The sequence below is a fragment of the Fusarium pseudograminearum genome, chromosome 4 (assembly GCF_000303195.2).
Source record: "Fusarium pseudograminearum CS3096 chromosome 4, whole genome shotgun sequence".
In the NCBI taxonomy this organism is placed as follows: domain Eukaryota; kingdom Fungi; phylum Ascomycota; class Sordariomycetes; order Hypocreales; family Nectriaceae; genus Fusarium; species Fusarium pseudograminearum.
In genome coordinates, this window is record NC_031954.1 from 1,656,111 (window position 1) to 1,668,211 (window position 12,101).

Below are 12,101 nucleotides of genomic sequence, written 5' to 3' on the forward strand. Positions count from 1 at the left end.
CTCAGCCAGTTATACTGAGATTGTGAATGGATGATGGGTCAGTCAGGTACAGGTTGGAGCTGGAGCTTCCATACGGATACCTACCATGTGGATGACGGCAGTAAAGTGGGGGCCGTTGCAGAGCGCTAAGGACCAACCTCTCAGCTCTTAACCACCATTTATCGACATGTGGGGCCGATCATGAGTGCTCATCTCTGAATAGCTTCATAGGAGGTCAGAACTGTTAAATTTTACCGCATTTTATATGACCTACAGCATCTATTCGGGGACAGTATTGTTCATATGGCATACATCTAGATAGACATCTCCCACTCCGGGGCTTGCTTAGATATCTTACCATGTATTGCATTTGATAATCGCTCTCACCACCCACAAGAGCAAGTTAGGTAATTGTCTTGACAATTTTTCATAATCATTGTAAGTAATCGTGATATAAAAGGGCTCCAAGTGCTTGGCAAGGGAAACCTTTGTGCCATCTTCATGATATCCGCGCTACGGCCATGTGTGCATTCAAGATGCTTATGCATAGGTAGGTTTGGGTCTATACAAATACGCATCTTCGACAGCCGTGTCCTAGTAGCAAATTCAAAGCCTAAATCCCATAACATGACCCCCTTCAGCCACTGGATGATTGTCCCAAACGCCAAACGAATGCTATTAATATCCACAATCATGTCTCTGCCCAGCGTTCAAATGTTGACCGGCGGATCTAGACGGTATTGTCGTGGTAGAGGAACTCGATGTCTCGGGGTCGTTGTCTGTTGCCTCGCACGAAGTCTTCGTCACCGGGAGGTCGCTCGTCCTTGTCGTTGCTCGTCAACATGCTTTGAATGCTCATACAGACGCTGGAAACACTTTGGACAGGACTCCAGCCCTGCTGGCCAAGCAAATCTAGGCAGATGATGCCGTTGGAGTAGATGTGGGGGTGCATTGGAATCGGACGGTCGGTTTGCTTGTTGAAGGTAACCTCTGGGGGTTCTGTGGACCAGTTAGCATCTTTGCAATGACAAAACGTCAAAGGCGACATACCTATGGGATACATCTTGGGGAAGTGGAACTTGAGACGATAGATTTGATCTTTGTAAAGCGGATTCTCGTCGAGCACCTGGATGTCGACGAACCAGTCGCCGGCAACGCTGTCGTTTCGCTCTATCAATGTGATCCCAGGAGGCATTCCGTCCTTGTGCATCTGTGGGGCACAATGTCAGTCGAGTCCATCCATGTTCTTGCTGATGAAGGCACAAGAGAGATTAGAACCAACCTTGCCTAACTCCTTGACCAGACGCCTATCCCGTGTGGCTCCAGCCATGGTAAATGATGTGCAGTTGCGCTCTTCTCTTGTTGGGGTCGAAACTTTGTTGTTTAGGTAGTGCGGTATGCTTGAAGAAGACGTCGCGGATGATCAAGATGTAGGTGAAAGGTTGAAGGTTAATCGATGGTCCGAACTCTGTAGAACAGACAAACATTGACCTTGAACCTAAGGAGGGGCCGCTTGCGGCGCTGCGCCCACAATAGATGACCCCCCCCATCTGAGAACAGCCTCACAATTAGTTGTGATTGGTTCGTAATTTGCTGAAACCGGGCGGTTCTCTTACAGCTGCTGCACAAGTGTGTTGTTTTCGTTTTTTTAACATGAGTCAATCAAGTTTCATTGGGATTTTCGACATTATTAATTCCGTCGCTCCATCTGCTTTCTGGGTTCGACTGGGCCCCAAAGTATCTCGCAAGACCCTCAGGATCGACAGCAAGTAAATCAACTGAGCTAGACCCATAATTTGATTCGTGTTGTGCTATTGGGTGGACAACTAACGACTGTGTTTGGCTTCCACTCTACGCCATAATCGTCTCTTGGAGGTTTGTCTGTCTATAAACATATGTGAAGTTTTATATTTGCAATACCGCTGACTTGATAGATACTTAACCAAGTGCCGGGGGAGGCCAGGCTGATGTGTGGATAATTGAAGCTTTCCGTAGTAAGTCTTAAAGTAAAGGCAGACAGGCCATTTGACATTAGGTATTGTAGTCAGATAATCCTTGGATCTGTGTAAGGTTTGGTGGTGTCTTGCGATTTCTGAAGTCTAATATCGACTTTTGTCTCTCGCTTTGCAGCTTTAAGCAATATAAGACAGGGCTCAAAGAGCAACCTTGAGGTCTATACAAGGTATATACCTACCCAGAGCGATATGCCCGGATACCGGTAGCTTGGCTTTGGCCCGTGATCATCTTGATACAAGCAATCCCCCCATTCTTATGTGAGAACTCTATGTAGATCATAGCGGCTGTGAAACGAACCAGGTGCCTTATCTTAACGTGATGATCTGCAACCTCAAACAGCCACCAGCCTATCTACTCTCCGCTTGATTCAAAGCTCTATTTCAACATCAATGTGTGTTCTATTGGGGTAAAGCTCTCTGATTGCCTGCACTATCTGATGCTTCCCCAGATTTCAGACAATACATACGCGTCCCTTCATGGCTGGCTTAAATTGACACAAATAGCTGTATGGTACATGCACCGTAAGCGGCCTTGTGTGAGGCTTTCTGTGTGGAATCAAGAGGCATCCTGATCTCAAAATGGTGATATCAATCATGATGACATCTGTTTAGAATTTGTTATTTGCTCAGCCACTTTATCAACCTAGACGAAAATTAGACACAAGAGAAGCGATCCACAACGACTCAGCCTCACCTGCAATATAATAGCATATGCAATCTAATGGAGGTAACCGGCATTGCAGCGCATCTTAAGTTCCCTGTCAGCATCCATCTGATGGATCCGGCGATGCCTTCAGCCCACCTCATCTCATCTCAAATATGGACAGTACCGTATTACAGAGGTAACGGCCTAGACCGGGCTGAGCCACACCCTGTCGGCAGCCAACCATAGCTGACATGGCCCAACCCCATAACATCAGGTAGCGCTAAATCCCTCCAGGGTCAGTCAGTTAGTATGGAGGTTAGTTCGGGTCCGGTCGAATACGGCGCTCTGTCTGCCCTGGCTGTCGCGCGGGCTGTCAGCAACCTGGCCCAAGCAGTGTAGTGGAGGCCGATCCCCTGGCTTCCGACCAAATACCTAATGGGATCAGCTTGTGGTCGTCGCAAGTTCCGTCACCTTAATTAACAAGGACCGCCTTGTCGTCCCTTCTCCCTCTCTTCCTCTTACAAAAACAGTCCTCCCCTCGTTATTGCAGAGGCGTGGTTTATCACAAACCAACATTCTTTGCGCCCGAGACCTGATTGTCGTACGTGCGGCCTTGGCTTTGCATTCTTCCATTTAGAAGGCGAGACACGGACCCCGTCTTGTCGTCGCTTTCCCCTCCATTCAGATTCTTGATCTCCAGCTGTCTCCAAAATCCAACGGGTCGCTATCTGACTACCCCGCCAACATGAGTTGTAAGTTGCGACTATTCGCAGCCTCGTTCTGCTCCCCGCTCTGCATCACGTCTTGGGCTCGCAAGCTGCTTCTTCCATAAATCTGCGCTTGTCGCTCTTCTGTTCTGAACTATTTGCTGATCATGGCCGCCTCTCTAGTCGCCGGCATGCTAAACAGGCTTCACGGCCAACCCGAGAGCTACGATAAGAAGTGCGCAATTCGATACCCCTCTATTCCGAAGCCTCAATATCCTAACAATGCCTTTCTCACAGAGCCAAGTACAAGTTCGGTCGAACCCTCGGTGCTGGAACATATGGAGTTGTTCGTGAGGCCGACGGCCCTACCGGCAAGGTCGCTGTAAAGATCATCCTCAAGCGAAATGTCAAGGGCAACGAGCAAATGGTCTATGACGAGCTCGAGATGCTGCAGAAGCTCAAGCATCCTCATATCGTCAAGTTTGTCGACTGGTTCGAGTCAAGGGTAAGCTTATTCCAACCTCAAATGCCGTACCCTTTGATTTTGGGTCAGCGGCTTCAGTCCCTGGCCCAGCTGGCAACCCCCTCTTTCCGCCTGGGAAATGCGCTGTAACTCACCTACTTTGATCCACTAGGACAAGTTCTACATTGTTACACAGCTCGCTACTGGCGGCGAGCTTTTCGACCGTATCTGCGAACAGGGCAAGTTCACCGAGAAGGATGCCGCCGAAACTATCAAGCAAATTCTTCTTGCTGTCGATTTCCTCCACAAGAACAACATTGTTCACAGAGGTACGTGATGTGAACTGACCATACTGCGGTCCTTCAACTAACTTCATCCGCAGATCTCAAGCCCGAGAACCTTCTCTACCTCAACAGAGACCCAGAATCCGACCTCGTGCTGGCCGACTTTGGTATCGCCAAGATGCTTGATGGAAAGGGTGAATCGCTCAAAACCATGGCTGGTTCCTTTGGTTATGCTGCCCCCGAAGTGATGCGTAAGGAAGGCCACGGAAAGCCCGTAGACATGTGGTCTATGGGTGTCATCACTTACACCCTGCTCTGTGGTTACTCGCCCTTCCGAAGCGAGAACCTCCAGGATCTCATCCGAGAATGCACTGATAACTCTGTCGTCTTCCACGAGCGCTACTGGAAGGATGTCAGCAACGATGCCAAGGACTTCATCCTGAAGCTTATCGATCCCGATGCTGACAAGCGTTGGACTAGTGAGGTAAGCTATCACCGTCATCTCTACATCACGCACCAGCTGATTTTGTAACACAGGAAGCGCTGGGCCACATCTGGCTCACTGGTGAGAATGCCACCGACTACAACTTGTTGCCCGAGATCAAGTCGTTCCGCGCCAGAAGCCGATTCAGGCGTATCATCGAAAAGATCAAGCTCCAGGCCCGTATCGAAAAGCTCAAGGCTATGGAGGAGGATCCCGACAACTCAGATCTGTCGGCAATCTTCTCCGAGGTTGCCAGAGCAAAGCTTGCAGACGAAAAGGAGGAAAGAGAGGTTCTCCGCGTCACGCAAGAGGTCGAAAAGGAGGTCAAGCGACGCAGCTTCCAGGCTTAAGAACAAGATTTGTGTTCGTTACAAATTACAAGAATCTTGCTTTGTGCCAGAGTGCACATCAATATGTGACTTTACAAAATGTCAAGGCAGCGGTCTCAAATAAGAAAGATGGGAATGCCAGATACAATAAGTTGGGACGAGATGATGGACAGGGAACTTGGACCAAAATCCATGTATGTCTCATCGATATGGTCGAAGCGATTTAATTGATTTCAAGCAATGCGTCTGGGCAGAGAAAGTGATGAATTTGTCACCCCATTCATTCAAGTGTATTTCATGTTTTGATTGTCGATAAGGCTGCATATTGAAAACTATCCATGCTCTATAAAGTGGTATCATATAATTTAGTCAATAGCAATCCCCTTGTTCTTCCTCTTAAGCTAAAGAACCAGTCTTTATTGTGCCTTCATTATCTATTCCTAACCCACGCGTCAAGCGCAGCCCTGGAACATATTGCTAGTTCCTCTTCATGGTATCATTCAAGTCTTATAAACATAAGTACATGGTAAAAGGTAAACTGTACATTTTCGCCTTTCTTAAATAAAGTGTTAGTATCAGACCACTGCGATAAGATGGTCGTTATTCCATGTCTGCTGAAGCGCTTTCCCGCAACTCAGCATATCGTCGCACGTCGAATCGTTTACGTTCCCAACCCTTTGCCCTCAACCGCTCAATTCGTGCCTGTAGCTCTGGTGAGCGAGCCTTGTCGGCGTTTGGTGTGGCAGATGCAGCCGGGACCACAACCCTTCTGGGTGGTGATAGCGGCTTCTCTTCCTCTCGTACAATACTTTGCTGCTGGTCCAGCTCCGCCTCAATGAAATTGAGATGTCGAAAGACCTGGCGCTGCAGACCAGAAAGAAGGGCGCTGTAGCGATGCACGGAGCGAGCATGACGGAAAGGGTCGAGTTCTGATTGCATGTGAGGCGCAGCCTCGTTCTGTGCAGAGCGTGGTGTGAGGATCGATCGGGGAGTCTGCGACGAGGAGGTCCGGAGAGCTGGTGGTATAGAAGTTTCATTCCCGGAGAATTCAGGTGATGATGAGCGTGCAGGTCCCAGGAAGCTACCAAGGCCGAGTGTTGGTGAATCTGGGCGCTCGAGTAACTCCATGGGCACATCGCTGAATGTCACTCGCTTCTTTTTTCGTTTGTAAGTGGGCGCACTCTGAATGGATGATATTGACGATGCAGGAGATAGGCTGTGGGACGACGTCCATGTTGATGAAACATATGAGCTCACAGAACTATCGGCTGAGTGAAGGCAAGGCAGTGTCATCGTAGTTCCAGATGGCCTTCGTAACAAAGCCGGGCCGACAGTCGAATCTGCGGCATTGATGAGTGTCGACGCGCGTTGGTATTGGTCGCGAGCCTGGTAAAGGAGTGTAGTGCGTGCCGGAACATCTTGGTCAAGTGCACGAGCGAGCATCTCGAGCGAGTTGGCGGCGTAAAAATGAAGGTAAATGAGATAAGCTGGCTCAACAATACTCTGTGTAACGTTAGACTTATACTTTGTCTTCACGTTGACAAGACAACTTACAGAATCCTCGAGCTTATTCAGGATATCGCTGCACCTAGTCGCACAAGGACGGTAACGACGATTGATAAATTCTTTTTTGACATCGGTAATAACATTAGACCACTCAGTGGACGTAAAAGGTAGAGCGTTCATTGTTTCTTGGCTCGTCCGGGGGAGCCATTCAGGGACTAAGGATGCGTGGCAAGTCTCTTTGCGCGACGACATGGATAACGGCAATACTCGTGAGTGCCAGGGCGAAGAAGTGGTTGCATGAATTGGTTGAGGCAATAAAGCTGCCATGTTAATGGGTGATATCGTGCGGTAGAGGCAGGTCCAAGGCTCGTATCCGGGTGTTGGGATCAAAGTCTCGAGGCAGAGTGGGCAGAGGCTGTTCCGGGGCGTTACAATATAAGAGTCCGGACTGAAGGCGGCGGCGCGCGTGGCGTGGCCAAAGTTTGTGCGGCCAATATGCCAATATGATGTTACCAGCGATGGTTCGTTGTCAATTCAGGTCAGTTCAGCTCAGTTCCTCGTGGCCAGTCTTATGCATGGACTGTGACCTCGTAGGACAGAAGACTCGAGGACTGTGACGTGACGCGCGAGTGTCTTTAATGGTCTTCCCTGGTAAGGAGGGGCAAAAGAGAGACACTTCTGAGTCTTTCCGTAAATTGATTGGTGAGACAATGGACGAGTCGATGGTTAGTTCCGCAGCACGAGGCGAGTTTGCAAGTGACAAGTTGTTGAAAGCCGGGCTTGGGAGTTTGAGATCGCGTTGAGATGGCAGAGACAAGACAACACGTCGGATCAAAGTGATGAGTTTTGGAACGTTGGAAAACGGAAAACGGACGGAAAAAACACATGTTTGTGTGATCGTGGTGCTTGCGGGTAGTTAACAATTCGACTGGAATTCAAGATATCCGAAAGCGGTTGGTGTTGAGCATATAAACGCCACATCGACAAACCATGTAGCCAGTGTCAAAGTTGTCCAGGTGACGAGTGCAACTCCGATAGCTATGGCTATCGGCTACAATGCCCCCGCGGTCGGGAACACCGATCTCTGGGCAACGAAGATCACTGCTGGGCTTGGTCTCGTCCTTTGTGTCAGCGGCGCTTGGTTGCCAGGCGGTTTTACAATAGTTGTGACGACGACGATGTTGGTGATAATATAGTCATTGATAGACAAGGCTAGTTAAAGTGCCATTGTTAATACAAATGATTCATTGCAAACACTGGTGGGAGAAATATGACTGGTAGAGTCGCTTTGACTTACACGATGTGGGCTATTGGAGTTGAGAAGGGCTGAACAAAGTGTATGTCTTGTCACACTTGTACACTTGAGCCAGCAGACACTAACACAAAGTCAGAAACTACTTAATCTTCATTCATCCACAAACAGAGATGGCACACATTCGTGGGATGACAGGTTCAACCCGAGCACTAGCTTCCACCCTCGCTCGACGAATATACTCGGCCTCGTCCTTCGGGCTTGGTTCAGCTGATTGTGCTCTGCTGCTTCGCTTCGAACCAACGTTACTCTACTGTAGGAAGGTTCAAATACGCCTCATCCTTTTGTTTTGATCATCGTCCTGACACACAGACAAAATCCAAAGAGGCCTTTCTTCCATGGAAAAACCTCGACAGTCACACTCAAGGTGTAGGTGGTCTACGATCCTGCACTGTAGTCTAGTCTAGTGTATTCCGATTAAGCCCAACTTAGGTTCTAGGTTTCGCGCCGCCTATCCGCGCGATGTTTAGATCATCTTGTGGGTGGGCCGAGCCGGTGACCGCGGGGCCGCATCGATCTCTTATCTCTATACAGGGGTTCCGATCTCTTTCGTTCTTTTTGTGTTGTTTCATGGCCGTTGTGCTGAAACCGGCCATGTGCGGACCATTTCTAATGAATATAGAAATCGGCGTATGTGAATGTTGGGCACTGGTGGGGATGACGTGGATGACCTGGCTGATAGACACGAAACAAAGAGTGACAGGTTACAACATAGTATAACGCGGACCACACTGGACTGCACTCGCGATACAATAGGCACTGCCGAGTTTGGTGGCGTGAACATCAAAACGCCAGCGTCTCGGTTCCAGAAGATTGGTTCAAACAGCCAGTTGAAGTGGCAGTCAAGGTCCAACCCTCACGCCCTCTGCTGCGTATTTGTCAGGTGGCAGCAACATCTCGCGGCCTAGCCCGCTCATCGACTGTCGACGGTTGCGAATGCAGGTCCGCCTGACACAGAAATCGTTGGCGGTTGCGGGAATTGATATGTTGTGAGCTGCATATGTGCAACTTGGTACCTGCGTCTCTGGTCAATTGAGGCTCAGGTCCCGCTTTCTAGACCCCGCTCTATGTCTATGTCTCTGTCTTTGTTTCGGCCTGGGGATCCTGTTTGCTCCCGAGAACGTCGGCTACAGCCGTAAGCGGGGGCTGGTTATGGTCAGCCGCGTGGAAGAGCATTCTGACACTTGCAGAAATCCTATGGTCTCGACTGTTGACCGTTCAGAGTAACGCTCTTCATCGTTCAAGGCTATAAACTTTCGCCAGAGGATGACCTTGGAGCCCCGCTTGGTCAATCAACAGGTCATTGTGGTCCTCGTGGTTGTTGCAGAGAGGAATTTTGCGTAGATAGTTACCTTGGACCACGACAAGTGTAGTTATGATCATCTACATCACGTAGTAACTTCGTTCCCCAATCAATATCCGTAGTTGAATGTAGGGTGGTCATTCTCTTGCATGGAGAAAAATGCTTCCTAGATTACTCCTTCTATCAAATAATACTCAAACGCCATGGCCATTGTTTTAACTGCTTATTGTATTTCGTGGCAAGTCACCCTACGCCGATGGGTTGGCGGGGCTTTGCTCTTCCGTTTCTGGAGCCGGCTCGGCCGCTGCTGGTGTAGTTTCAGGCTTGGCACCCTCCTCCTTCTTCTCTGCATCCTTCGCATCGCCCTTGATGCCGTGGACCACTCGGAGGCCTTCGGCCTGTGTGGTCATCGCATCGAGCTCGCGTTTTCGTTGAAGCCGGACTTTGATCTCCTTGGCCATATCTTCCTGAGAGACAAGAATACCTTCCTTCTCAGGGTGACCCTCCTGAAGTCCCATCTCCTTGATCTTGACCTTGCCTGAGGCGACCTCGTCATCACCAAGGAAGATTGCAAAAGGCACGCCGTTAGCCTCGGCTGCCTTGAATTGCGCAGGGAGCTTAGGCTTGACTTTGTAGAGAAACTCGGCCTGTCAATATGTTAGCCTTCTGTTCACCGGGTTGACGGTGTCCAATAGCTTAATGCTCAACTAACCTTGATGCCAGCTTCCCAAAGCTTAGCGCACACCGACATACGCTCCTTCAAAAAGCCCTTTCCGAAAGCCATGACATAGACGTCAACGTCATTACTGCGGACGGCGGCACTCTTCTCGGCAGCCAGCTTGGCCTTGGTGATAGAGAAGATTCTATCGACGCCGAAAGAAATACCGACACAAGGGATTTGGCTTTTGCCAGAGAACATGCCGACGAGGTTGTCGTATCTGCCTCCGGCAGCCACACTTCCAACGCCAACAGTGGGGTCATCAGAGCGGTCATCATCCTCTCCGCCCTTCTTGCCCTTCTTCTTGGAAGGCTTGGAATCCGTGTTCTCCTGACCGGGGGTAACCTCGGGGGCGGAACCTTGAGTGACAACCTCGTAGATGAGGCCGGTGTAGTAGTCAAGACCTCGAGCCAGGCTGAGGTCGAAAGAAACCCGGTCCAGGCAGTTGAAAGCCTCAAGGTATTCAAAAAGAAGTTCAAGATCCTCCATACCCTTCTTCATGGACTCGTTGGCTGCCAAACTCTCTGTGCTCTGCAACTTCTTCAGCAGATCTTGCTTGCCCTTCAGAACAACCCACTCTCCAATTCGGTCAGCGACCTCGCCATCAAGTCCCTTTTCCTCGGTCATTTCCTTGCGCACATCGGCCCAGGGTAGCTTGTCGAGCTTGTCGACAGCCGAAGAGATGGTGCGGATCTTGTCTTCAGGCACGCCGCAGACCTGGAAGATACCGTCGAGGATCTTCCTGTGGTTCAGCTTTATCGTGTATCCACCGTTCCAGCCAAGTCCCTCAAAGACTTCTGTGATGATACGGAGAACCTCGGCGTCGGGCAGCATGGGGTCGTAGGTTCCAGCAATGTCGAAATCGCACTGGTAGAATTCTCGCATACGGCCCTTGGTCATGGCGGGCTGATCTCGACGGTAGACCTTGGCAATGTGGTATCGCTTGATGTTCTGGATTTGCTTGTTCATGGCGAGGAAGCGGGCGAAGGGGACGGTCAGGTCGTATCGCAAGGAGCAGATCTCACCACCTTGGTCAGCGAGATCGTAGATGAGCTTGCTATCCTCTCCATATTTGCCGGCGAGAATCTCTCTAAGCTCGAAGACGGGGGTATCAATTGTGACTCCGCCGTGGCGCTTGAAAACTTGGGTGATGGTGTTGAAGATGTGGTCACGAATGACCATATCCTTTCCCTCCCCTTGGTGGACGTTAGGATCGAGATCCTATGATATGTGCATTGCCTGGCCATGTTTACTTACAGTCCTTTGTGCCCTTGGGGGTCTTGAGCTCGAATTTTGTCTTGGGCGCCATTTCGAGTGTTTCTTGCGATGTCGTTGAAGGCGGGGCAGTGGTGGTGGAGGGGGAGAAGTAGGTAGAAAAGGAAGTGAGGCGGGGCAGAGAAAGGGCTCTGGCAGTAATGGAGGGGCCTGAAACTGGAGGTGTGCGGGTAAGTGCGATATACTGGCGGGCAGGCGCAAAGAACAGCGATCTTGCTGTAGTTCTTAATATTGGTCTGGCCAAATACAATCTGGCTGAGGCTGATCTTGGCTTCATCCCTCTCTAATCTTTGGTGGGAGGACGAACCTGAGTCCCTTTAATCGAATTGAAACTTGAGAATCCACTTCGAAATGCCCGTCATGCGAGCGGCGTCGGCGGGATAGACTCTGACTGGGCTATGCGTCACAGGTTTTTTTTTTGGAACAGCCAAATGCAAATCGAATTGGGTTGCACATAGAATTTTCTATGGCTAGTGCCCGAGGTAGGCTGTAATGGAATGGATCTGATGGACCAAAGAGATTCCCTTTTAGGGGTTATTGGTGGGGTGTCAGGCGGTATCAGATGCCCTGTGACTGACATGGCCTGGATATGAGCCGATCATGGAATACAGTTGAGCCTCATCTCAACGGTGCATCTGTATGAATGTTGACTATAGGTTGGTGTATTTTCAAAACCAATTAATAACAACTATAAGATACTTTATTGAACGAGTTCCTATAACCAATCCCCGTCTATGTTCTGGCTTATACACTTGACTGAAGACCTGTTAGTATTTGAATTGTTGTCTGAATATTTGAAGTCATGATAACGTCCACAATATGTGTGTATCATTGAACAGAGCCGGTACAGTTTAAAACTTAAAGTTGTTATTTAACTCGATTTCTTGTATACCTGGAAACTTTGTTAACCGTGTCCAGATATGTTCCCTCAGTAGTACTCAAATAAATGTATCGTCCGGTGTAGGGTATGAATCGTTGGAAACAACAACAGAAGCCTCTAAAATGGCCTTGTAAGAAGACTTATGTTACAATTGGGGAAATGGTTTCTATGACCTCGAGCTGAGACGAAACAGTTATTTA

At 49.4% G+C, this 12,101-nt stretch overlaps 4 protein-coding genes across 4 annotated transcripts; 1 reads left to right on the forward strand and 3 right to left on the reverse strand.

Moving 5' to 3' along the window:
- Positions 1-709: 709 nt before the first annotated feature.
- Positions 710-1,309, reverse strand: FPSE_11787 (uncharacterized protein; the record flags this gene model as incomplete). Its single annotated transcript, XM_009264904.1, has 3 exons — positions 710-978; positions 1,030-1,189; positions 1,262-1,309. 3 exons carry the CDS (start codon positions 1,307-1,309, stop codon positions 710-712), a joined length of 477 nt encoding a protein of 158 aa, XP_009263179.1.
- Positions 1,310-3,514: 2,205 nt separating this feature from the next.
- FPSE_11786 (uncharacterized protein) lies at positions 3,515-4,928 on the forward strand (the record flags this gene model as incomplete). The annotated part of the gene is made up of 5 exons (XM_009264903.1): positions 3,515-3,582; positions 3,645-3,852; positions 3,983-4,139; positions 4,193-4,578; positions 4,632-4,928. 5 exons carry the CDS (start codon positions 3,515-3,517, stop codon positions 4,926-4,928), a joined length of 1,116 nt encoding a protein of 371 aa, XP_009263178.1.
- Positions 4,929-5,507: 579 nt separating this feature from the next.
- On the reverse strand, positions 5,508-6,593 carry FPSE_11785 (uncharacterized protein; the record flags this gene model as incomplete). The annotated part of the gene is made up of 2 exons (XM_009264902.1): positions 5,508-6,410; positions 6,462-6,593. The coding sequence occupies 2 exons, from the start codon at positions 6,591-6,593 to the stop codon at positions 5,508-5,510; spliced, it is 1,035 nt and encodes a 344-aa protein (XP_009263177.1).
- Positions 6,594-9,276: 2,683 nt separating this feature from the next.
- FPSE_11784 (uncharacterized protein) lies at positions 9,277-11,055 on the reverse strand (the record flags this gene model as incomplete). The annotated part of the gene is made up of 3 exons (XM_009264901.1): positions 9,277-9,675; positions 9,741-10,942; positions 11,004-11,055. The coding sequence occupies 3 exons, from the start codon at positions 11,053-11,055 to the stop codon at positions 9,277-9,279; spliced, it is 1,653 nt and encodes a 550-aa protein (XP_009263176.1).
- Positions 11,056-12,101: the final 1,046 nt, after the last annotated feature.